Below are 26,143 nucleotides of genomic sequence, written 5' to 3' on the forward strand. Positions count from 1 at the left end.
TTAAGGCTTGGTCATAAAAACAATCTACTAAATATACACGTGGAACCATTAAAGATAGTCAGCAGTGTACCYACCTATGGTCCTCATTAGTAGCAATTAGGCTAGAAACATTTCTTAGTATTCCACCTCCACTTTCTATGATGGCTAAAGTGTTAGTTTGGCTCCGGTATGTCAGTGTGCCGACCAGAAATGCAAGAGCACCATCAACAGCACATATGTCAGCTTTGTTCCCAGTGCAGTGTGCTGACAAATTCCATAAGGCACTCAGAACACTTTTCAGGGTGGATTCCTAGGAAAACAGCAACATGACAGAGAAGTTGTCAGCTATTGACCAGATGCTCTCAGAAACACATMAAGTTAGCTTCAAGGAGCTGTGGACATTCCAGTTTCTGTTTTCTGGGGTGCAGGAGCAACACACCCATATTTTGTTCACTTGCTCCTCCCTTCAGCTATGGATTTGGTACTGTCTGCCCCAGAGGTTTCAGAAATATATGCCACAATACTTGTTTCCTGCCACAATAATAAAAATGGCTTGAAGACCTCTTGGCAGGAGACTCCGGGATGGAATATATTATCCCATCTACACACCAAAGAAGTGGTAGATACCTACTAACTAACTGAAAGGAGCATTTATTAAATAACAAAATGATAAAAAAGACTATTGCAACAGCACAGTTCATGAAACTGGAAAGCAAAAGCAGCCAATCCTCATCAATAAAATTAGATCAATACTAGTTTTGAGATGCCATGGCTCCAATGTGATGTGCTGCTATATTAAATCAAACTCTCCTTCAAAGCAAATTACCGAAAATTACTGAACCACATCAACTGTTTGACCAGCTGCTGTTATCAAAAAGGGTCAAACAATATTAGTGTTTTGTGTAAAATAAATGCAATCTCTCAAATATTCATTTCAATCACTTGTAGAAGATACCTTCTTAACTTCTAAAGCACATTCCATCAATGCTTTCACGCTTCCAACTTCTCTTAGAGTCTTTTTACTGTTTACATCTGCTCGCCAGGACAAGTTCCTCAACACACTTGCAATGACCTGYGAAATGTGAAAGAAGAATAACATACTTCAAGGTAGATACTTTAGCAGGTTATCGGATTTTTCTCCTGGACTTACCAAATACTATGATTAATTAACAATGGTCATGTTCAGTTACTGAACTAAAATCTGCTAACTTCTGCTTTTTGTTGTGCTGTCTGTTAGACTGCTCTAACGTTTCAGCATCAAGTTTGATAAAAGGTACTGGCTTTTGTGTGTCGGTASCAAAACCAGAGATTTGAATTCAGGTTCCCTGCTTCCCACACCAGTAGAGAATATGGATTTTTTTTTCTGTACTCTTATGTCCGTTCTAGAGTTATATCATCTCAGGGGGGGAGATTTATATAGTACTTTTCTCAGCTTTTCTGCCTGGAAAATAAACATTTGTCTGTCTCTCAAATGGTATAATTATTTTGATTAATGTTAATAAAGGTCTTCAAAGTATTTTAAAAAATCACTGTGCCTTTTATGAGCAGATTAGTTATCTCCAGAAGATGTCCTTGTCCTTGGCAGCAGTTGGACTGCGATAGGTTGCCACTACAGTGGGCAGTCATTACACATTTAACTCCATCTATTTATGAGCTGCTGTAAGCATGCATATCCCTCAAGAAATGAATTTGATTGAAAACTTTTACCTATGTTCTCATTGCCACAGAAGTGCCTAAACTTTTCATGTTATGTGGTGAATGCTCCCTTGCTCACAGACACAGTGGAGCAAGAGAKCCAGTGGCAGATGGAAGAGCCTGGGAACACCCCGCCCTGGCTGCTCCCAGGCCACCACAGGAGCCACCAGTCCATGGAGCCCACCTCAACAGAGCCACAGGGGCCAAAGGCAGGTGGGAACTGTGCCCTGTCCAGGCTGTTCCCTGGGCTCTCCCAGGGGACCCACAGCCCCATGAYCAGGTGTAACACCTACTCAGGGGAGTCTAAGGGAGCAGCTCTCTGCCCCTTTTAGACTGAGGCAGCTCAGTCCACAAGTCCTGGCCTGGGGATGTGGGACACTGTGGGATCCAGGGGAGAGCATTCTGGAATTGTAGGACACTTACTGTGGGATGGGAGTACCCAAAGGTTTCAAAGGCAGAAAACGAGATGGATTGAGGTGATGTGGAAGGGTACAAGCAGACGAAAATGKGACAGAACAGCACAGTGACATCTGAACAGCTGACTGCCTGATACACTTGTGTGGATGTGCCTTTTGAGTACAGWCAGTCACACATCTTCATTAAATCTCACTTATTACTTGTCCTGAGTGAAGGACTTCCTGCTCCGTGCATGTGATGTCTAGGTGCCAGTGTCAGGAGACAACCCAGGGGGCAGAGGGCCCTGTGGGCTATGACTCCCTTTTAAAGAATACTCAATACATGTCCTAATACCACATCCCACACTTTATCCAATAACCTCTTTTGTAATTCTTATATTTTCCTCAATTGTAAGTAGCAAGCTCCTCCTGTAATGCAGAGAGTATTTTGCTAACAGCATTTTAAGAAACAAGGTCAATATTACTTAAAAYTTTTCTTTTATCTGGTGATTGATGCAGACTGCAAGGAAAACAGGAGTTTCCTTTTAAAGAGCTGTCTCACTTTGTATACAACATGCATTAATTAAAGTTGATTACAATTTAATATTTAATAATTTTACACAAGTTCCAACAGTTTTGCTCTCTCAGCTCTGAGGATTACCCTCAGTAYTTCCTAAAGACTTTATTTTCAGGCTGTTTTCCTTACACAGCAGAACCTATTAGAACACACACTGACAGATCAGGGTCATAAAAGTAAGATATACAGCCCATGCACTATGGTTTAAAAAGAAAAACCAAACCACAAAAAGCACCTAGAACATGACCTCACAGATAACAATCTTTTTACAAGAATCTATTTCATATTTAATGAAATGAGTATAAGAAAAGCTTCGTGTCAAAGTTAAGGCAGACAAGACAGCAGAAGAAATATTTCATCTCAAAAGAGCATTACCTGCTGTAAGTCTTCACTTTCAGATTTCAGCTGGGCTACAAGAGCTCTCATGCAGCCCTTCATGGAACATAATGTAGCCTATATGGAATCAGGAGAAAAAAAAAGTTCAGTATAGTTATGAGTTTCRATACATAAGTGGTAAAATTGTGCTAAATTTTGTGTATTTTATGCCAGTTCTTGGACATTATCTGACTCTACTATCTTAGAAGCCTTCTTTACTTTGTATCAGACAAAACTCCTGTGAGCTGGCAATGTCTTGTTACCTACTGCCTAGTGAGAGAACAAAATCTGAGCTGTCCGAAGCCTATTATTTCCATTTACTCCTGAAATGTCTTCTCTCTAGAGCAGAAACCTAACCCTTTTCAGTTATTTTAAGTGAAGTTTTTTTAAGATTCACTGGTTGGCAAACTTTGGGGCAAAAATCTGTTGGAACTTTCTAGCCTTTGAAAGAAATGTCCTTGTCAGGACATAAGGGGAATCAATTTTCCCTTATAATGATTGAAGTCGTGCCCAGTTTGATCCAGATACGCTCCAAATATTTAAATGCAAGCTCTAGCCTGAAGAGGCTTACAAAATTTCAAAAGACAGCAAAGATTTTGTTAAATATTTACAACTTCAGAAAATTTGACTCAATTATGAACTTTAGTTCAACGTCCTCAGAAAGAATCAGTCACTATATAATCACTGTGTGCCATACTAACCTAGTTCTCTTAAAACCTAGTTTTAATTAAAAAATTAGGCCAACAGATAAAATTCTTGCTTTCAGTGACAAATTAAAATGTTTTGAGAGCCAATACCATACTTGCATGATGTAACATTCAGTTTGTCGTGCTCTCTGTCAGCAACAGGATAGAAYGAGAGGTATTTTGAACTCCTGCCTTGAGTTTAAACTCAATATCCTATCCTTGAGGTTTTCATCATCTGTGTTAAGACCTGTAATTCAAACATTTGCTATGAACTGAAATTACTGCAATTTTACAGTTTTGCTCTCACCTTGTTTGCCACATCTCCAAAAGTCAGGTTTGTCAGAGCCATGCCAGCATACCTCCTTAGGGTAACGCTGTAGTGATCATTTGTGAGTCCATACATTTCACAATCCACTTGCAGCAGTTCAGCAATAGCCTGCAAACCTCCTTTAAAAAAATGCAAGTCAGCAAAAAAATAGTGTTTGTACTCTTAACATTGTAAGTAGAGGACACATATACCAAGGAACAAATTGCATTTTTATGTACAGAACAAACCTCAAACATCTGAAAAYCACTATGCTCAGAAAGATACACAAATAGTTAAAATTGCACGCATTGAATTTAACTGAGCATGGACTAAAAAATTCAGACTGCCYGTCAAACAGGCACCAATGCAGGATGAAAAAAACCCTCTAATACATCAACCAAAAAAACCTCCCATCCCAGGGAGTGGCCTCCATTTTAAGTCCAATACTTGCAAAATTGCAAATATTTCCATAATAATACTACTCTTCCAAAATTCACAATTCCTGCCACAAAAACCCAGTAACTGACATAGTAATTTATCCTCTGGGAGATGGTATGGTTAATTACAGCTGCATTCATCACTTACRGGACCACAACTGACACAAATGAACTGTTACTAACAGTTCAAACTATTAGTAAAAAATGCCATTTATGCAGTGACAAGCACAAGGAGTGCCATAGTTTCTAGCAAGCTTTTCAAAGGAAGTCAGGGAAATACGTCTGATCTTACCAAGCTCATTCATTGCATGTCTGTGTTCTTCATCAAATGAAAGTTTCATCAAAACACACACTGCAGGACAAATCTGATGATCCACTGGAGCAGGCACTGATCCAGAAATACGTAACAATTAGACTCTCTCAGGTGATTTTGTCTAGATCATAAGTTTTCCAGAGCAAATCTAATCTTAAAAATAAATCAGSTGCAGTTTTGATCACATTTGTATCCTCCCAGTAATCAATGAACGTACGATTAGTTAGGAATGYTACTAAAAAAAGTGTGTACTAAAAGTACATTTAATGCTTAAAAACAAATTAGGGAGAATCCTGAATGTATGTATCTTGAGTAAGAATGTATGTATCTTGAGCAAGAAACATAACTTGCAGTACAAAAATATTGCCTTATTACTCGTAGAAATTAATAATCTTTGTGAAACGAATCAATATAGTAAAAAATTCTGGTGGCATTAAATAATACGCTGTTTCTTTGGGTGCTATATCCTTATGAATGGTTAATTAAACACTTTGTTTCATAACCTAGAAGTTTTTAAACTCATATTTTGGTGAGTTAGGCTGAGGATAAAGCATAAATGGTACTGACAGAGSTGCCACTCCTGCTGAACTGCACCAGGCACAAGGTGTCCCTGGATTTCAGTCACACACCTGGCCAGAGACATCTACAGGCTGCTCTCATGGGATGCCCTCAATTCAGTGAAGCAACTAAGGTAACTCTAAGATTAAATCTATTTTTCTAACTATTTCCTGAGAACAATCCTAATTATGTACATTTCTCGCATACAACATTATAAATGATGGTTCATTTTCTTTGAYAGACTGAGGCTATTTAATTTGTGCTCTCTCCCCCTTTCACAGATGGAATGTGCCATCTTCTAAACATTTGCATAAAAAGCAATTTTGGATTGTTTAAATTGTTTAAATCCATTAAAATGTTGATTTTTGTTTTTTTGATTTGTTGATTTTTTTGTTGATCCATTAAAATTTTGATTGTTTAAATCCATTAAAATCTAAAACAGAATGACTATGTATTCAGTGTTATTTTACTAATTACAAATATAAGCCACTAGAGTTACTATTTGGAGAGCACACTAAAGTCTAAGATTTAAATAAAAATTTGCTAGTATGGTATCATATCTGTGACACAGTATTTTCCAACCCTAGCTGAGCTTAAATAAAAAAGAAATCATACACACATATATGTATACAAGAAAAATTGCATACATTCAACAAGAAGTCAGATTAAAGCTGTACTTTCTGTAAATTCACTCTTTTCAATATATCCTTGAAACATTTTTATATGGCTTGCAGAACCTACTTGGGTTTTTGTCTTGGTCCATGCCTTGTTCATGTGCTTCCTGCCATTCCCAACACGTTTCACAGTAAGCACGGATCTGCTCCAAGAGATGGAGCACACGGATTTCCCGTCTGCCTCGCTTATCATCGGGCTGGGAGTGAATGATGTTGTGCAGTGCTGCGCTGGCTCTGGCTCGGGCCTCTTTACTACCACGGGAGTTTCCTAACAACACAGAGTCCTTATCGTTGCCATGTAAAAGCTGGATGAGGAGAGGAAGACATCCAGACTGACGCATGGCTATGCAGCTGTCCTGGGAGCTAGACATTGCTAGCAATGTTCTTGACATGTCATCTTTATCATGAGTACCAAGCATTGATAACAATGAATACACCATTTCCACCTGCAGGTCAAATGATTTTAAAAATACAGTTACGTTTTAAAAGCATACATCAAATTGAAAAGAAATTTGAATGGTACATATGAGAAAAAAAACCCCTTATTTTATGGCAAAAAAATGTGCTGTTTAAAAATAATTAAATACTATTACTACTTCAGCATTCATAATCTTAATAAATTTCACTTAGTGGTTAAATGGCTGAAAGTGGGTGGTAGCTGTGTGTAACTGTATTAATCTACAAGATCAATAGCAAAGYCTTCCAGATTTCCATTGTACAAAAAGATTAAACAAACATATAACAAAAGTGTTTCCCTTTGGGAAACCAAAATAGCTTTAAAATGAAATCTGTATTTAAAAAACTATGTTCTGTACGATTTACACTTTATTTGGAGACGTTCTTCAGTGAAAAACTGCTATGTGATAGTAAATACAATTATTCTAGACAAAGGACAAGAATTATTACACAAACTTTCAGTCTATATTGTGCTAAAAACCACATCCATGTATTTTAAAGCTTTCCTTCAAAATACTTCAAATTATCTGGTTTTTCTTTGTTATGATGACTGACTTTTACATGGACCAGATTATTTAGAGCAAATGCAAAACTAAAGAGTTAAATGAATACTTTTTCAGGCATAAAACCAGYAAAGCAAACAAATGCTCATTTAGTATATATAAAATACTAAGTGTTTGTCAAATTAACTCAAGCCATGAAAACCCAGCATTACTCATTTAACTGGGAACAACCAAATTTTTCATTAAAAGTAGAAATTTTTCATTTTGCATGCAATACTGTGGTCAATACACTATTTGGTTTATWCTCCCACTCTTCAGTAATAGCTTTCAAACAAGAAATACATTGGATTCTTCTAGTCAACTATTAGAAAAACAGGATGTGGAGGATGATCTTAATATACTACCGAAAACCTCCAGACTCCTAAAGCCAAAATAAACAGGAACATTCAAAGTCAAAGCACAACATAAAGAAACTGCCAAAGGGAATTATAAAGTAGCAGAGTGTGTGTTTCTCTAGAACATAGTAATTAAGGAAGAAATGARATTTTGGACCATTAGACAAAGTTTCCTACTAATAATTAGATATTTGCACTAGTTGCCCTATCAGTGAGTGATATTATTTGGTGTCTTCAGTGACAATTCCAATGTGTCTGAAGATTACTACATKTACCAAGTTTTAAAAGAAAGGAATAGCTGCAGGCAGACTAGACAGCAAATCTGGTAACATGGACTTTTGCTGAGGCTATAGAAATCCTAGAGTCTGAAACTGTAGGGTCACATGGCAAAACCCCTTGAAATAGGAACCACTTCTATGACAATCAAACACCCCAGTTTTGAGATCCTTCTTCCTAGTCTTGGGAACCCCAAATATGGCATTTAAACAAACACTTTGATTCTTAAAGGAGAGTGAACTTAATGTGCTTTATGCATATCTCTTTGCAGGTATTTCAACTGGCAGCTATAATGGCCTGTTACTTTGATTTGGAAGATAAAGTTTTTGCCAGAGAATAAAGCTGAAAAAACCACAAAAGGAGGCCTCCAAGTTGCAGTTCATGTATTATGAGAAAAATAAACAAATCGTCTGTCTCTCTGTGTTTACACACTGCCCACAGACTCATCTCTTCCTGCACCTGTAAATGCATTCCTCCATTTAGAATCTCTACCAGTTTCYCTTCTTAGGCATTGATATTAATAATATCCTACCCCACAGCACACTCAGTTCAGCTTGTGTCTTTGTCTCCTTCCACACTCACTCTGATTTGTGGGAGTCTTCAAGGCTTTCCCATTGTAACTTTGGGGAATTCTACAGTTTGCAGTGAAAACTTGCAGACAGACAGACAGGATGCATTTAGGATGTGCATGCAGTATGGGACTAAAATGACAACTTTGTAAAGCTGTTATGGGGCCCAAAATCATTCATACTAGGCAAAATTAAGGGGTTCAGTTTCCCAGAGGATTGTGCTCAGCACAGCATCCACAGCATCCCTACTGCTACTGATTCCAGAGCCACTGTGAGATCCAGTGGCTCTTGACTACGTCCTTTTCTTCCCTTCTCTTTTCATGCTGCACATATATTTTTGAGTGCAATATTCTGTCTGTAGACRCTGTGAAGGGTTTACGTAATTGTTTTTCTGGTCTGTCTAATTTCTTGGCAACTGCATCTGTTTTGTGGATTTGGATWCTGCAAAAGTATTTGAAGAAGTGCTCTTAAAATGGTTAATTTTCATCATTGATTGTAAAACAACATCACAAGGTTTTTAGATTTTCCAGTAACTTCTAGGAATTGCTTGTTCCTTAAGTGTAACAACTCTTAACTGATCATCAAGTTAGGAAAAGAAAAAAGGATTTCTGTGCATATATTTTGAAAGTTGAAAAAATATACTAAAATTTTAACTTCATAAAATTACTATATATGGACAAGACTGTTCAGAAAGAATTAGTACTATTGGCAGAAACAATGAGGTTATTGTATTAGTAAAAATGTAGCATTAGCGACCTGTGGTTTGTAATCTTCGGTTACCTTGGTACCCAGATGACTTGTCAGTCTGCGAGGAACAGAATAGTTACTACTAGAGCTCACAACACTGGCTGTCTCGTGGTCCATTCGAGCAGCAGAACCCTACAGATTTAAACAACAACTCATATAAAAAACAAAGCCTGAGTGAAAGAACAACATTGGCTAATTCAGCATTGGGTGACGAGTTGTGCCGAGAACAATGAACTGTCCAATCTATTTCTGTTAAGTTAGGTCCTCCTCACCCTGACACAGCTTAGATGTCGCTGTTAAACCTGGTTTTATTAACCCCTTTTCCTGAGATTTAGTCTCAATAGAATTGTACTTTCACCTGAATGAATTTATAATTACTACTAATTACTAATTACTTGCTTAATTTGCAAAACATTTTCAAACTATCTGGATCAATAAATATAATTCTTTTTCAATAAAAATATGTAATTTACACTGAAGAAAATTCCATGGAAGGCACTTCGAAATACTGCCTATGTTTTTTCTAAGTGCACCACAAAGAAGAATAGTTTGCACAGTTAAACATCTCAAATGGGAAGTTGAAAGAGACTGTAAATATAAGGCAAAAGTATTTAATGAAGTGTTTGTATAGACAGAAAAGAATCTAATTATACTGGAATATTTAAACACATGATTATACTCATTTTACTCTTGCATTTKAATCCAGGAAATGTGATACATGTTCCAAAGAAGTATTTTATGCTACAAGAGTATAACTGGAATAATTTATATTAACACCGTTTAKTCCAATGTACATTTCCMATGCAAACAAGCCCTTATTTTCTCYGTTGACTAATAGGGGAAAAATCAGAAAGCTTACGAAGAAAATCACTCTACATTTTTGCCATTATTCACTTAAATAATGTTCAGTGCTGGGAATAAGGGAGTGAATTCCCTGATTTCACACTGTGTGATCTCTTTATTTCCTTAACCTCAAAGGACATTCAGAGGATTACAGGTTCAACATAACGTACATAGCAAAATTCTCAATTATTAAAGTCAATATACCTGTTTCATCCAAGAAGGTAAAAATGACATTAAGTTTGTGGCACTATTTATTAAAATTCACTTATTTAGACAGAAATAGCCTGTAGACACAAATTTTCCTGTCGCTTTCCCCGAACTGTATCAACCTCTATTCAGGTAACCAATTCCTTCAGTGTCATCACATGGGGGATGCTACCTGGGGAATGCCAAGATACTCAAATGAAGTGTAACTACATTTCTCACTGCCTTGTAAAGACTAATGCCAATGTCAGGTGAGTACCCATTCATCCACGAAAATGGTAAATGACAAGGAAATGTTATGTCGAGCCTTCCTGTGTAGAACCTCCTCTTTCAAAATCTCCTCTTGCCTACTTCATCTTTTTTCCTCTTTATATACTTTATTATCATTTCACTCATTTCCCTATTTTGTGACATACTTTCTTAGCAAGATGGACAATCTCAACAAATTCCTTTATAGAACTTGCAAAACAAAGACATGAACAAAATTTTACTTCAGCAGAATAGTGAGTGCAATGGAAAAGACAGCTGAAAGATGGTGCTGAAAAGAACATGCTTCAGTGTTCTAAAGAATCCTGTATTCAAACAGAAATACTGACTRCCAAACCAACTAGAACCAAATAATTTGGTGAAAACTGATTTTGTTTCACTACACTGAATGGCGATTGCTCTAAATGAACTGAGCTGGTTTATCAGAAATAAATGTTATGCCCAATCCATTAAACCTTCTGTGTCTGGACTTACACTGAAAGCAAATAATCCCCAGATGGCTGCTTTAACACAGATACAGTGCCCTGGCTCTTTCCCCCACCAGGAGGAAGAAATATCTGTGTTTTATACATTTTTATAAGGCAGCGGTCAAAACTGCAAAAATCTTCAACGTTAAGACCTCAAATGAAGTATGAATGGATTTTCCATTTGCATAAGTCCGCCAGAACATGACAATCCTTCTTCCTTCCTTTTCTGTAAAATACATTGTCCAGGGAAAGCTCCTAATTCATACTCTGAAGATGGATGATACAGCAACAATGCATCAATTATTTAAACATTATGCTTTCAGCCCCAAAGCAGAGCTGAACTATTTTCTTTCCAAACAATCAAGCTGTCATAAAAATTAACAGTCAGAACCTCAATAAGATATGGATGATAGAATTTAATTCCAAATGGTGATTAAATGTATTTCAAAAGCAAAATTATGGGCTGTGCTTAATGTTTAATCAAGTGAAATATTTCAGCCAAACCACAATTCTTTCTGGTAAATAATCTACAAGACACTTTAGGAAATATTTAAATAATTCTACTTTTCTGGAGTAGCGAAAATATACAGTATATGAATTCAGCTATTAAATCTGAAGTGCGAAATTTTAAGAACCCAAATTACTACTGGGAATGCCTCATCTACAGCTGGAAATCATGACAGGACTAATCATGGCAAATAAATGAAAGAATTTGTAGCCAAAGAGRGAAGTAATAAATATTGACAAATACTGGTTTTAAAAGACAAGCAAAAAATGTAATGTATACCTCAAAATATTCCACTAACATATTTCACTAATAAAAGGAGGAACATCAATGAAAGATTATTTAGAAGCCTTTAAATAACCCTTTAGAAACTTTCAGGAGATTACATTATTGATACTTCAGTTTCAAAGCTTTAGATAATACAGTATTAAAAAACATTAATGATAAGCCTGTCATTGGGTTCTCCTCTTTTTTCAAAATCCACCAATATCTTAGTGGTAATTTCTAAAATGAAAATTGGAACAATTTTCAGTAMTTAAATAACACTTCTAATATTACAATTCACTTATAATAAAAAACAATTTCTGTAGTCATTCTCGGTATTTCCTTCACACCATTAGGCTCATTAATCATTTAAACAAAAGAAAAATGCTCCCTGCATTATTGAATATGTATATTTCCCTTTATTAAAACACTTCCTTCCAGTACATACAAGAAATTTCGCACATATAAATGGAAAAAAGCAAAACATGTTTTTAAACAAGCAGACATACAGACACAGCATAGGTAAACACAAACAAGGTAAATACCTACATGTAGGTATCATAGGTCTCAAATATTTAATTTTATTAAAACAAACAAAATACTCTGTTTACCTGACCAGTACTGCTGGTTGCCACGCTGATTTCTGCTGCTCCTTGACCTTCATTCTGCCTCTCTGTATCATGGGAACCTGTCTCATGCTTGCTTTGAGGTGTTCTCTGTTAATACAAGAGTTTTTCAAATTACAAACAGAAAATAGGTACAATTTACCATTCAAAGCTTTCTCGGCTGTGAGAGCATCATCAATGCTGCATCCTCAGGAAGGCACTGAGCACAACTTTGCATTTCATAACCCTGAGCTTCAAAAATTAACAGCCTTCAAAAAACTGCGAGATGAAAGCGAAGCTCATCCTCTGAGGATTACAGCCCTGCAAGACAAAGGATCTGCTGTGACACACAGCAGCACCATTTTCCACCAGCTGTGCTCACATCCCTATCAGAAATGTAACAGAATTGGAGCAAACAACTGTCTGCTCTGCTCGGCCACGTGATCCCTGCTTTTACTGGGGACGACGGCCAGTGCTGTTCAATTAAGCTTTGCGTTCAAACACGAATAATTTCTGCTTGAACAGAAGGATATCTGTACTATAAGAATCCTTCTAAATGTCAAGGACAAGCAGTGCAGGAATTACCACTTTGACAGAAATTTATATTGCCTGATACTAATCCATCTAATATTTTGTCGAAATAAATTTAACTGATGTGGCAAGCTGGTACAGACAGGTTTCAGTTCCGTTAGCAAAACAGATTTTTATACATCTACATAAAAATTAAACTGGTCTCCCTGCCRCTGACAGACATTTAAATGAGCAGTTACGAAATATACGAAGCATCAAACATCATCTATTAATGTGTTGAGAACATTTCCGATTTTCAAAAAGACATGAATAATCCATGGAAATGACTGAAGCCAGGAGCTGAAAGCAAGATTATTTTTTAAGTATTATTTTTGTTGCCAAGCCTTGTTTTGCAGACTGAGAGGTTACAATCTAACAGATAACACAATCTAAATTAATTTGGTACACACTTGGTATATGTTGTGCAGTTTCTATTTGGCTCTGCAATGCTCTTGAGCAGCAGAGCCCATGATAGCACAGACTGCCTCATCGTGCTTTAAGGATATTTATCTCTGACTTTTAGCAGTAACTGTCTTCAATGTACACACCCTGGAACATCTTTAGTTACTCTCTGTTATCAAATTCATATAGTATCACTGGTGTAAGTAACAGTTTTTTTCATAAAGACAGTAGAGTCTCCAACCCAGAAAATATGAAACATTGAGGAGAATTTAGGAAAACATAATTAATCATAACATGTGAAGAGATAATTAACTCAAGTGTAATCTGTAGTTTAACTAAAGGAATAAAATATGTCAAATGCAGAAATAGTACATAAACTAATAATGTGAGAAAATTGGAAACAACTATAGGTAACAAATTTCTTGACATTATATGTTCACTTACGGAAAATGAGTAAACTGCAAAGCAAATCTCAAAATATATCACAACAATGTTACTATTTTATTAGATCTGATCTGTAATTTTCCGTCATCTCTGTCACTGTGTATGAAATCGAACTGGTTTTGATGCTCATACAGTAATTACAGAAATTTTGCTTTCCAGTACAGGAAGGAGGCATACCTTGCCGTACATGTGGTGAATAGTGTAATGCTGAATCCCTGTCTCACTACATATCCAGTCTTGAACAAAGTGTAATTATGAGTTTGACAAAATCTAAGCCTCCAGTCTAACTCAAGACAGAATGTTCCAGTCATTAGGTGACATTTTGAATCACATGAAGAAAGCAGTACTTAATGTGCCTAGTGGAGCAAATCTGAACAGTTCATTAGCTAGACTCTGACCCACTGGGTCACCTGAGGGAGAATAGTACTTCTCTTCCAAGAACACTCCTGGGGCTGGGGCAGGGTGGTGATAATGTCATGTATCCATTAAATAGTTCTGCTGCAATCCAGAGCATAGACCAAAGATATTTCATTCCCTGACAAGGAAAGTTTCTACTCTTCTTAACACTCTCTGCTCCTTTTAGCATGYATTTTTTTGCTACCCAATCTTTATGAATGAGGTGGCTTCCCATTCCTGCTAAGCACTCTCAAGAATCTGCCAGTACAAAAAATCATCAATTCCATGTGTAAATTAATTTGCAAGGAAGTTTTAACAGTTATTAGCCGGGTCTATCTAATTCAAAATGCAGAATGCACTTGCAACATGAAAAACCCATTACTCTCATGTGAGTTATCAGCTGGGCTTGAACATCAAATCTGCGAGTTCTCAGTGAAAACTTCCTACCACTTCAGCCACTGATATAGTTTGAAATGAGCTGTCCTCTTCGTGCGGACTGGCACAAAGCAGTTAATAACAACACAGGCAGTAGACAGGAGGTTATTAATAGAAAACTGAGTATTCATATAAATATTTATTGTACATATATATATATATATATACACATAGGACCTGTGGAAGAAAATCTAGAAGCTATCAACCACATCAGCAAAGAACCAGAGCATGTGAATAGCAGCAGGCTCTGTAAGTCCTATGTGAGACACAGCTGCCAGTGAATGACACTCAGGTCCCCTGGGTTAAACTGCACCATCTGTATTGAGGCATGACTTTTGAGGAGGTGAAGCTGAGTTTGTAACCTCTGTCATTGCTGAATTCTGGCATCAGACCACAAAAGTCAGTTTGACAGAATTCACTTGTCTGCTCTTGCAGCAAAATGGCGGGAGGCTTCATGTACTGGTTACAGGGATATGGAGCTGCTCCTTCCATCGTGCTTCCCACAATTTTTTAAGTGCTGCTGAAGTCAACAATAACTACCAATTATTAATTTCCATSTATTTACTAGTAGAAAATTAAGAACTCTAACTAGCATAATAGACCTTGACTATTTCTGCTACAGTTACAAATAAAATTACCTTATACTTTGTCAATATGAGTTGCTAAAACAGGAACTTTATACATTCATTAGGAATTGCCATAACTCCATATTAAACACAATATACATACATACATAAGACATATATACAGAAATGAAAAATGCGAGAAATGAAATCAAGAAACTGTAAGAAATAATTTTGCTACGGTTGATTCAAAGACAAAATAAAGTCTGGTAAGTCAAATCCTTGAGAATACTCCTGTCCATCCACCACAGTTTAAAACTTGCTGAGCATAATCTCAGGAAGGAATGAATCCTCTACATTTTCTCTACAGCAACACTGCCTAATGGAAGTACTCCACTTTTTCAAGTTACAGATATAATGAAAGAATGCCCTGTACTACTACTGCCAAATATTTCCTTTTTGTCTTTTAAATAATTTTATATTTGTACCCAAAAGACAAAAATTCTTTCTGGATAGGTCTACCCCTACAGTGGATGAAGATACTACCGCTTACAGGTAGATGACTTCAAATTTTTCTATAATCATTCACAAGACCTAGCACTTTGCCAAACCTTAAAAATGTGATAAAATGTGCGCCAGAACTTTCTCTGCTCATGGATTTCCAAAAGCTGTTTTTATGTTGCAGCATTATATTTGGTCTTATTCTTCAAGATATATTGCACTTGGATTCCACAGTGACTGGCATCACCACAGGCCTACTGCACCAGCAGACAAGCTGTGATACTTATTACCGTTGTTACCAAATCTTTATAACATAAGAAGCACATTCAACTGGGGTACTGGCACTRAAAACTGGGAAATAAACTCTCCAACCAACTTACCAGGTTAGAAAGCCAACATTTCTTTATTAGCAGCACTGGATGCATGGGGAATTTTCCTCAAAGTATGCCTGGTAACAGACTAAGTTGTATTCCTGAAACTAATAAGTGTTCAGCAAATTATGGAATACATGTCTATATGCTAATTATTTCCATGGACTTATCTGGATATTGTTCAGCTCTTCTGATAAATCTTTTCTCCTTGAGAGTACCTCAAATATGTGGTCAGGTCATAGTGTACTTCTCTTATCATTGTTTGTTGTCACACACAATCCTTGTTCTCAAAACTAAGATAGCAGCTAGTACATTTTAATTACTGATAAAAGTAAATAAAGAAGCATTCGTTGGAATACAACTTAACTCCCTACATCTGTGACTGATAACACAAGGCCACAAATGCCAGAATAGCATTTGTACTAAGCACTGTATGGTACAAAACTAAGCATTAACTACAAATATAGGGATCAAACATCACTGTGCTAAGGTTAAAAGAATTTTTCAGCATTTTCTCACTGTTGCATAGATTTCTTAAAGAAATAGAATTTGTTCAGCAACAGTATCACTGCATCATGCACAGTGTAAATATGTAAAAAATGTCTCATGTTTGTATTTTTCAGTTATATGGACTCTGCAGTGTGACTGCATCACCAGAAAATTTCATAAATAGATCTAGCTGTTCTCTGTCGAAGATGGTCATCAATTGGAAATGATTAAAATACATTATGAAGTATTAGGGTGCATGTAGGGATTGCCTCCTTTACTGCCACCAGCACCCTGGTAACTCTGACCTAAGACATGTAACTATGCAACCAGTTACCCAAACATTTTCCAGGTAAAACTCAGCACACCAAAATTCCAATGTATCAGAACTTCACTCTATGAGGCAGCCAAATAATTTGGTGAAAGGAGTGAAAAACTAAGACAAAACCTTTTTCTGTAGTCGCATCTCAATGCTGATCGAGTACATGAGCTCAAGTAAGTTCAAAATACTGGTTTTTTCCTACCAGATTAGAAGGTAGACACTCTGGGGACAGGATTTATCAGACAGATTTGGGGCAAAAGTATCTGTTGAGAGGTGAGTGAAGCAGGCAGGGAGAGCTTTACACTGAAAATGACAGGGGACAAGAGGATAGGGCTAGCAAGGCAGAAGCCCGGGCTGGTGGAACACAAGGGCAATGCACACAACTGAGATTAGAGGAATGTCCTTGAGCACGGGCATGCAAGGAAAGACAAGGTGAAGCAGAACTGCATTGCTGGGAATGCTCCCAAGCCTGTGTTGGGCAATGGGTTTAGCCAGGTGCCTCTCTCTGTGAAACATCTCTGCACTGCTGCTTGGGCAGCAAACAGGATGATGAGTGCATGGGGATATAGACTGAAAACTACTGGAATAGCTTTGAATCAGGGGTTTATAATCAGTAGCATGTAGCACAGCTGGAGGCAAGCCAGAGTTAATATAGAGAGCAATACTGTTCAGCATCTGCATGCTGGGACACAGTGCACCCTTGTCAAGTTAGAGAGGCTGATACAGCACAGGGCTCAGTTCCAGAAGGATGTGGACAGGTGGGAGAAATGGGCTGAGGGGAAGCTCATGATCTCTAAGAAAGGGAGTGCAAAGTCCTGCACCTGGGAGGGAATAACCCCAGGCACCAGCATAGGCTGGAGAAGCACCTGGAGGTCCTGGTGGGTCATCCTTTCAAAGGCTCTTTTGGAGAAAAGTCCAACAATATGGTGCATCACCAGCAGGGTTGGGGAGGTGACGCTTCCTCTGCTCAGCATCCAAAGTCCTGTTCAGGCATTCCCAGCACAATAAAGCTGGATATACAATGGACAATGGAAACAAGTCCTTTGCAGGCTACAGCTATCCTTAAGGGTCCCAAGCATCTCTCACACACAGTGAGGCTGTGACTGTGGTGCTTGGAGAACAGACAGCATAGGGAGATACCATCAATATCTATAAACACCCGGACTGACTCATGTCAATAGACTGAGTGGCTTTAATTTCACACATTACTGTCTGCATCACTTATAAAAATGGATTTTCCCACAAACTATGAAACAAGTATTTCACAAAATGGAAAAATATGCAACCTTTAGTGATCCAAATGATGCACTGAGCTTCTSCTGTAGTTATTTTGGATGACGACAAGTCATAAAATATTCATGTCAAACACACAATTTAATTTWCTCATACAAGAAATGTAGTTGACATTCTAAGTGAATTTCCACTATAAGTGCAGCTTCTGCTAATGGCAATTACTGCTATGGACTTTGTAACTTACAGGAAGCACCCTGCATTTCTTAATATAGCACCCTGTACTTAGACACTAAAAATATACCAGGCTTCTGTAATGAAGTCTGACAGAAGCTCTATTCATCCTTTTTATTGAATCTTATCTCTTTCAAAAGACAAGCAAAGCATCAAGGCATTTATCAGAGATTCATAATTAGAAAAGCTTGTACAACCAATTGTTTTAATTATTTGCTAAAACCAAGACTCAGCCTTTATCAGCRCACTGCACATGGACATTTTTACTGAAATTTCAAGCTAAACTTCTAACTGACACAAGATTATTGATTAAAACTCCACAGTAGTATGCAGACTATCCATGTATTCTATCCTCTTACTGGAAAAAGAGCAATTAATACTAAGAATATCAACTACCTGATTAATTGTGACATTTATGGCTGATGGCAATAGGAATAAAGTGCCTACCACTTTATTCAATAATGTGGGTTTTTTAGAGAAAATATACATACCACAATAAGAAAAGGCAAGTTATTGCTCACTAACCTCTGCTTCAGCTGCTTGTGATTGCAGGAGCTGTCGTATACGAAGAATGTCCTTCTCTATTTGTTGAATTCTGGCCACCCTTGCCTGAAATGAATGGATTTTCACGTTTGATTTGTTCAAAAGCTTCTTTTACTTACTGTACAGTGACAGTATGAAGAGTTCTTGGCAAATACTGCTGACCGCAAACAACCATACTTCAGTGGGCACATGCAGCAGGGACTACATGCAGTAATTCAAGTGCTCTTCATAATGAAAGGCATGATTGCAAGCATTCAAAACATAACTGAATAGTTGGGTTTTTAATAGTATTGATACTCATTCGGATGTAACAGGTCATCACACAGCAGATATTTAGGTATTAAAAAATGCTCCCCTTAACTTGCACAATATTCATGCTTCTGAAACTGACACTTTATGCAGATCTTCGGCAATTTTTTCACATTAAATACCAGAATTTTACTTGCCTTACAGAGATCTGAGAGATTTTCAATTGCAGAGTGTCTTGAAAGTATGAGACCCTGATAGATTTCTATTATATTCAGTTACTACATGGATTTGGGAGTTTTGCTTATCCCCAACCTCTGYGATTTTCTGCTCCTACAAATCTCAAAGAATTTAACAGGCTAATTGTATTTTAAAAAAAAAATCTACATACTGCTTTGGTTTTTCTGGCATTTTACAGACATCTCTGAATCAATCTTTTACTGCCATATTGCTACTCATTTCCCACTGCAACCGTTCTGTGGTTAGAAAAGGGAATGTTAAGAGATTCCAAATGTAACAGGATATATGTACTCCACACAAATTGTACAATGAAGCACAGGATCCAATACGAGTCTGTGAAACAGTAAGTGCATGAGCTAGATAATTTATTAAATTGACATTATTTGACTTTAAATGTGGGCAGAACATCCAACTGATAAAACAGTATTTTTTTTTGTGCCATGGATAGATTAATAAAATGGACATATAGTAGAAAAAAATTCTGACGCTTTTACTTAACATTTACAGTGCTATACTAGAAAAGCAATCTAGTGGACACTGCAGGGATCAACATTATAATCAACCTTATTTGACACATTTATAATCTGCAAGTGGAAATAAGAACTTTTAAAAGGTGTTAATACCAAAAGATGCACAGGCAATAGAAATACAATATTATCTAGAAAATTTAGAAGTACAGAAGAAAACGTAACCACAAATATAAYGAATTACTGAAACACACACCAGAAGCAGCTGTGGGAAAAGCACCATAAGCATCAACATTTAGTACAGTTGGAAAGCTACAACATTAAGGTATAAATTTAAGTTTGTAAAGTAAGTTATTGGAAAACACGTAAAAGTTTCAGTATAGAAGCAAACAGATGATTCATCCTACCCTTTGCTTCTGGTTCAGGGAGTTTTTAAGTATTAGAAAGATAATAGAAAAAAAAAATTCTGGGAATATTTATTCATTGGTGACATGATGCATGGCTGACAAAATATGTCTCTCACTGTCTTTAAGAATTACTTGAATTTTAGAGAATTACAGAATAGTCTGGGTTGGAAGTGACCTTGGAAGGTCATCTATTTGAAACTCCCTGCCAAGGGCGGGGAAATCTTTGAGTAAATCAGGTTGCTGAAAGCCCTGTCTGACCTTGAATGTTTCCAGGGATGGGGCCCCTGCTGCCTCTTGGCAACCTCTTCCAGTGTTTCACCATTCTCATTGTAGAGTATTTCTTTCTTGTACCTAATCCGAATCTACTCTCCATGAATTTAAAGCCATTACCTCCTCTCCTATCACTGTTCTTTGCTAAAAGGTTTCTTACAAGTCCCCTTTAAGAACTGAAAAGATCTCCCCAAAATTTTCCATAAATTGAGTTCTTTCTGTGTAACCAGCATTTCATCAAATAAAGGACTTCAAGAGAAGCTGAATATCTTTATATACACACCTAAACACAGGAGAAATTGTTTGTGCAGATGAAAACAATTAAATACTGCATGATTTGCCAAGTATTACTGACTGAATCCTCCAAAGGGACAGGAATTCTACGCACCCTTTCCAATTTTAGCCCAGAGATTTAAACATCAGACCATTCTTCTAATTAATTTTTTTCTGTTACAARGAAATTGGGAAGTTCCCTAACCAGAAGCATATTTTGTGCCAAACACCGTAGAAACGGAAAAAAATAAAACGTTTCTTGCCATAAAGCGATGGCAATGGGCAAAAATATGAGATACGCAATGGAACAAGCACTRGGAATGCTTTTAACTTCAGAACCTATTTATGAAAAATACCTTTGATTTCTATTCGTGCATACTGTTTTCCCATATATTCTTWTATTTCCTTGTAACCTTTATTAACATAAAATTGTCATACAAAATAACTTTACATTATTTGGCTTTCACTGCTCCAGTCAGRTGTCGAAACAAAACAAAAATAAAGCAAAAAATAAAATTCCTTCACATTCACAGTGATAGAAAAAGAAGCACTTTATAGAAAGTAAAAATAAGTGAAAATAAACACTTTGTTTTAAAAATGTTGTTTGGCTTTTTTGTTTGGTTGGGTTTTTTTCCAAAATAAACAACATATATAATAGACAAACTTATGAACGGCTTAGTCTATATACAAGACCACTGTATAAATACAACAGTGCTGAAATGTTTATTTGCGCGAAACTCCAGGATTTAAATTTTCTTGTATCTTTAGTGGTCTGCTGTTTTAGCAAACTTTTAGAGATCTTGTGATAAATTATTTTAAGAAAGGTAATTTCATGTAAGATTTTAAGGAATTCTTATCTTCAAAAAAGTAGATCTTTTTTGTTCTGATATGAAGGAAAAATAAATTCTATGTGAACCTTCAGTCTGAGAATAGAAGTATTCTTTTCATATATCTTACAGAAATTAAGTTTGCTTCTACTTATTACCAGGTATATTGACTACAGACTTTAAACAGTAAAGATAAAACRTGGCTAAGAATGCTTCTTTGCTTTTTTTTCAAGTAAGCACAACTCTGTGAAATTATCAATCCCGAGACTAGACCTACGTAGTGTAAATCTTTAAACAAACCAAAATAAATTGCCAACAGGCTTCTTACACATCTTTCTGAATAAGTGCTAGGCACATGCTTGTGTACAACCTTCATGAAAGACAGCAGTGAGTTCCTGTGAATTAAGTTGCTTCAAAACAAAACAAAGGTCGATCATATCAGGCAAAAAATAGGAGAAAGACATTATTTCAAGGTCCGCGAGAAAGTGCAGCTACAGAAAAGTGCAAGACTGCTTGGGCAACTGCAGTTACCAGCTCTCTCACAGGATAATCTTTGGGGCTCTTAATTCAGAGATGTCTGCAATGCCAGCCAGCCTTTGTTTGGCTGTAATGTTCCTTCCCTTCAGCTTACATTTTGCATAGTATTGTGTTTCCCAATAAGTTTGAGTGGAAGGGAAATACTGAGCAGAAAAAAGGTGGAAAAACTACCAAGTTGAATAACCTTGCCAAATACAAATGGTTTGTTTTGCGCATTTAAACTTCAGAGTGRAATAATGCAGAAATTGCTCTTACGTGTTTGTACACCAATAAGCTTCTACACATTTTTGTCCTTAGCAGAATGAAACCAAGGGGAGCTACAAGTTAAATTAACAAGAAGCACATGCAGAAGTAGTTACTTTGCCTTCAATAAACTTTATATAATCACAATAGGCACTCTAATTTCTGCAAATATGTGCTACTCAGATACATAGAGAAATTGAAACAGCTGTGACAAACCTTATGTCAAACATTAATTCAGAAACCCATAAAATGTTACAACATAATCTTGGCAGGATTTTTTCCTCCACCAAATATAAAACCCCCAACAATCAGGGAAGAAGCAAATTCAGGGTGAGCCTGATTACTTCCATATAGTGACATAACTATAGCCAAGTTGTGTGTCTGAATAATTTCTTTCGATCCCTGCCTGAGTGCATTTAAATTTTGCCAGCAGCTAAGCCTGCCTATTTAGGTTAATTCACCTTCCTCTAGCTTAAGCCTGTCAATAGCAGGAGAACCTCCCCAGCAGTATTGCTGTGCAGGACCTTCACTTGGGACACGCTGACAYGAACTGCACAGTTGAATTCAAGGAGGGCATCGCCCCTGCTAACAAACTTTGATAGCAGCCCTGCAGTTCCCAGATCAGAGCCAGTTAATCTCCAAGCAGACTAAACTTGGATCTTTCTGAGAACATCAGCACAGAGAAATCCCTGAACAGCCTTGCACACATAACCCAAAAGCTGCAGGGTATCTGTTCGGCTAAATACTTTTAACTGTAGGAGTTTTCTGAAAAGTCCTACTAAATTACTAACTTTAAAATTTAAAGCAGCTATTCTGATAGCTCGTGTAATCAGAACAGCTGCTTTAACTAAATGTAAAACCAAATGAGAAATGTTACTCAGGTAGCAAAGTGTTGTGTTGAGTCAACCTAGCAAGAGGTAGAGCCTAAAGAGACTTTGTATTCAAAACACTGATTTTTCTCAGATTCACCACAAAACCACCAATCTTACTAACACCTCTAGTAATAAATAATGCAAATTGTTGCTCTCCTACTATAGGGGATTATTTTTTATAACCGGCAACCTACTGGTAATTTATGGTTTGCACATGATTACATTCTGATTTATACTTCCAAATGGATGTGTCATGTGGTTAGGTATGTATATATCCTCATCCTGAATGCAAAACAGCTATTGGTGAGAGCAAACAACTTCCAGATGTGAATTACATTTCACTTGAACACCTTGTTTGAAAATATTATTCCCTGATACATATTTTTTGGCTAGGGAAACTTAACAACAGTAGCTGGATTTTATTCTAAAGTTAAAAGCATGAAGAAACTCAGCAAAAAGATGCAAAATTAAGCAGTTGCAAATACACTGGCTTTTTTGAAACTAAAATGGTAGAAAATTGTAAGGAAATTATAATTGAAAAATATTTTCTCTTCCATAAATTGTCTACATCTGCTGAACCAAAAAGCTTACTTACAACAGGCAGGTAAGGGTACTTCTTGCTGAGCAATTATTTCCTATGTCCTGATTACTATTATTTATTTGAATGGCTAACTAAGTGCCRTGTTTACATACAGTTTAAAGATACAATTGCCATAAAATTTAATAARAATGCAGGAAAACCTTTTCCTTTCCTTCTAATGGTGAAGGACAAACTCTACCTGTGCTCGCTTCTCCATGTCCTGACAAGTGCCCAGTTGCTCTTCCATTGCAGCTCTGATTTGTCTGGCCTCATACTCCAGCTGCCTTCTGGTCATATCTGTTTGCAAGGAGAACTGAAACCAGTGTACAGAGAAGGCATTTTAGCAAATAGCATTTATGTAAGCAATGTATTTCTCAGAACAAAAAGCAGAACTATTATTTTTCTACAACAAACTTTCATAGTAATACATTCTTAAAATGGACTGCATTGTGAGAAACAGGAACACAATGTTGCTCAACCAGCAGATGACCCCTGAGTTTTCTCAAATGACTGAATATGATAAATAAGCTTCGAGAAACTATCGTTCTTTACAAGAACATTTGGCTACCAAAAAAATGTTATGTGTGCCATGTGAATTGGTATTTTCACAAATATTCAGAATTATTAAACTACTGCACACAGTGATGGTATTCATGCYACTGCCATCTACCTTATTTCTAACTACCCTGTGAAAAGAGCTCAAGCGTCAAACCCAGGAGCAACAATATAGCCTAAGGGAAGACTTTTGAATTAAAAAGACTTTAGAGCCAGGAGCAAAGCTCTTCACCAGTTTTGGACAATTGCTCACAGTCAGTAAACAGATGAGTCACAAAGAGCAGTCCCTCCAGAASACTTCACCAAAGTCAATTCAGAGRGTCGAAACGAGACAATCATCTGCCAGCACCAAATGGGACCTGTCATGCTGCTGTACCAGGACTGAGGAGTAATGGATATAAATTGCTACAAAAGGCCTTTAGTGCAGATGTTACGTAATACATTCTCATCCTGAGAGCCCCTAAGTGAATTCATTATCTGTGAAAGTGGGGAGAMAACCTTAAAACCTACAATAGAGTGACACAGACACAGCTGAGGGTGTTCTGAGAATGGGCTACACATCCTCAAGATCTTTTTCAGTCTTTCTCCCTTGGTTGTGGTACTCTGCTAAGCTCAACCATGACTCAGTGTTACTTTTGCCTGCTGACAGAAGTGTTTCCATTATTTGTTTCCGCTCTCAGAAGGCTGATCCCTCATCAGGTGTGACTCTGAAAATGGGCAACCACACCTCCCCAACACTCTATGTGTAAAGGAAGGCACTGCAAATACATCTAAGTTGCTGAGATCTAACAGGAAATCCTGCATTATCTGGGATATCTGACTTCTTCATGATCCCAGATAAAGGTAAGATGACCCTAAAAAGTCTGGAGGCGCCAAGGTAAACGCTTACAGGAACAATACCTGCACAGGCTATAGAATCACTTTACTGATTATTATGAAATAACAGTTTTTGCATTCATTGTCTTATGCCAATATTGTTCTCAAAACCAGAAAAATCCATTAAACAAGAGAACAGAGTTAGGAAGTGTACTGACACGCAACTGATTTGTCATAATGACTTCACAACGCTCCTCTGTTTTCACTGACATTTATATGGATATGTATTAATTTTAATGTGTAAAATTCTACATAAAAAAGCATTATTTAAGCCAAGTTATCTTTACATACTAAATAAAAAAAAAAAGATTTTGAGCTCAAGTGATAGCAGAGAATGCCACCGAGTCAATAATTATACAGAACATCTAAACAGAGACTGTAGCACCAGGCATCTCACCAAGCACTCAGAAGGTACTTACATTTTCAGTAAGGGGRAGACTATCAATCCTTTTGGTCAGATTCTGAAGCTGGGCATAATACCAGTCCTTTTCTTTCTCTTCCTTCTCAAGCTCCGCTAGCAACAGAGATCTATAAAAGCAGAAGGAGGAAGTGACTCCCATTAACAACTCATTTCCACCTGGAGGTTTGAAGAGGGCACTAAGAAGACATTTGAGTTCAGTTCCCTGGCCCTAGCYAAACAACCTATCCACTCCTCCGAGTTAAGCATATCAGGTTCACAACTATGAGAGAGAAAAAAGTATATTATTTCTCTAAAAAAGCACCTCAAAATCCAAGGCTGAGAACTTTTGTAAAACCAGTTATCAGTCATGTGTTAACTTTATCCGGCCTCTTTGAAAAATATACTTTGCACAGTTAAAACTGCATTTAAGAAAATACACCCTCAATCCTATTACTGAATTATCCTCTTCATCTTCGCACTTTTTACTCATTTGTCCCCCAAAGCAAAACTATGAGCTAAGCACATGAAACAAGCCATTTCCATGAGTGTCTAAATATACTTTGAAACAGTATTTTCTACCAAATGTTATAGACAAGATACCTTTGCAGCTGTTAAAAACATTTTAAATGGTTATCATTAGCATACTGCATACCTGAGTAGTAAGAAAGACAAAATGACTAACATATGCAGATTACCAAGGGGAAAAAAATTCTATTGGTAATTCTATACTATTTTATCAATCCTTCATGAACTGGA

General features: G+C 36.9%; 1 protein-coding gene across 4 annotated transcripts in view; it reads right to left on the reverse strand.

Annotated features, from left to right (window-relative positions):
- Window positions 1-26,143, reverse strand: part of APC (APC regulator of WNT signaling pathway) — a 91,388-nt gene that overhangs the window by 9,925 nt on the left and 55,320 nt on the right. The window contains exons 5-15 of one of the 4 annotated variants that reach the window (XM_057367501.1): window positions 25,407-25,515; window positions 23,756-23,869; window positions 18,577-18,660; window positions 12,104-12,208; window positions 8,976-9,074; window positions 6,064-6,442; window positions 4,744-4,839; window positions 4,015-4,154; window positions 3,022-3,099; window positions 935-1,051; window positions 75-289 (exon numbers count right to left, since the gene is read on the reverse strand). In XM_057367501.1, the coding sequence (XP_057223484.1) occupies window positions 75-289; window positions 935-1,051; window positions 3,022-3,099; window positions 4,015-4,154; window positions 4,744-4,839; window positions 6,064-6,442; window positions 8,976-9,074; window positions 12,104-12,208; window positions 18,577-18,660; window positions 23,756-23,869; window positions 25,407-25,515 (1,536 nt within the window). Of the gene's footprint in view, window positions 1-74; window positions 290-934; window positions 1,052-3,021; window positions 3,100-4,014; window positions 4,155-4,743; window positions 4,840-6,063; window positions 6,443-8,951; window positions 9,075-12,103; window positions 12,209-18,576; window positions 18,661-23,755; window positions 23,870-25,406; window positions 25,516-26,143 lie in introns of all 4 variants that reach the window. The other 3 variants (XM_057367500.1, XM_057367504.1, XM_057367503.1) reach the window with 3 other exon arrangements.

The sequence above is a fragment of the Malurus melanocephalus genome, unplaced genomic scaffold (genome assembly GCF_030028575.1).
Source record: "Malurus melanocephalus ecotype Western Australia unplaced genomic scaffold, MMel_1.1 scaffold_80, whole genome shotgun sequence".
In the NCBI taxonomy this organism is placed as follows: Eukaryota; Metazoa; Chordata; class Aves; order Passeriformes; family Maluridae; genus Malurus; species Malurus melanocephalus.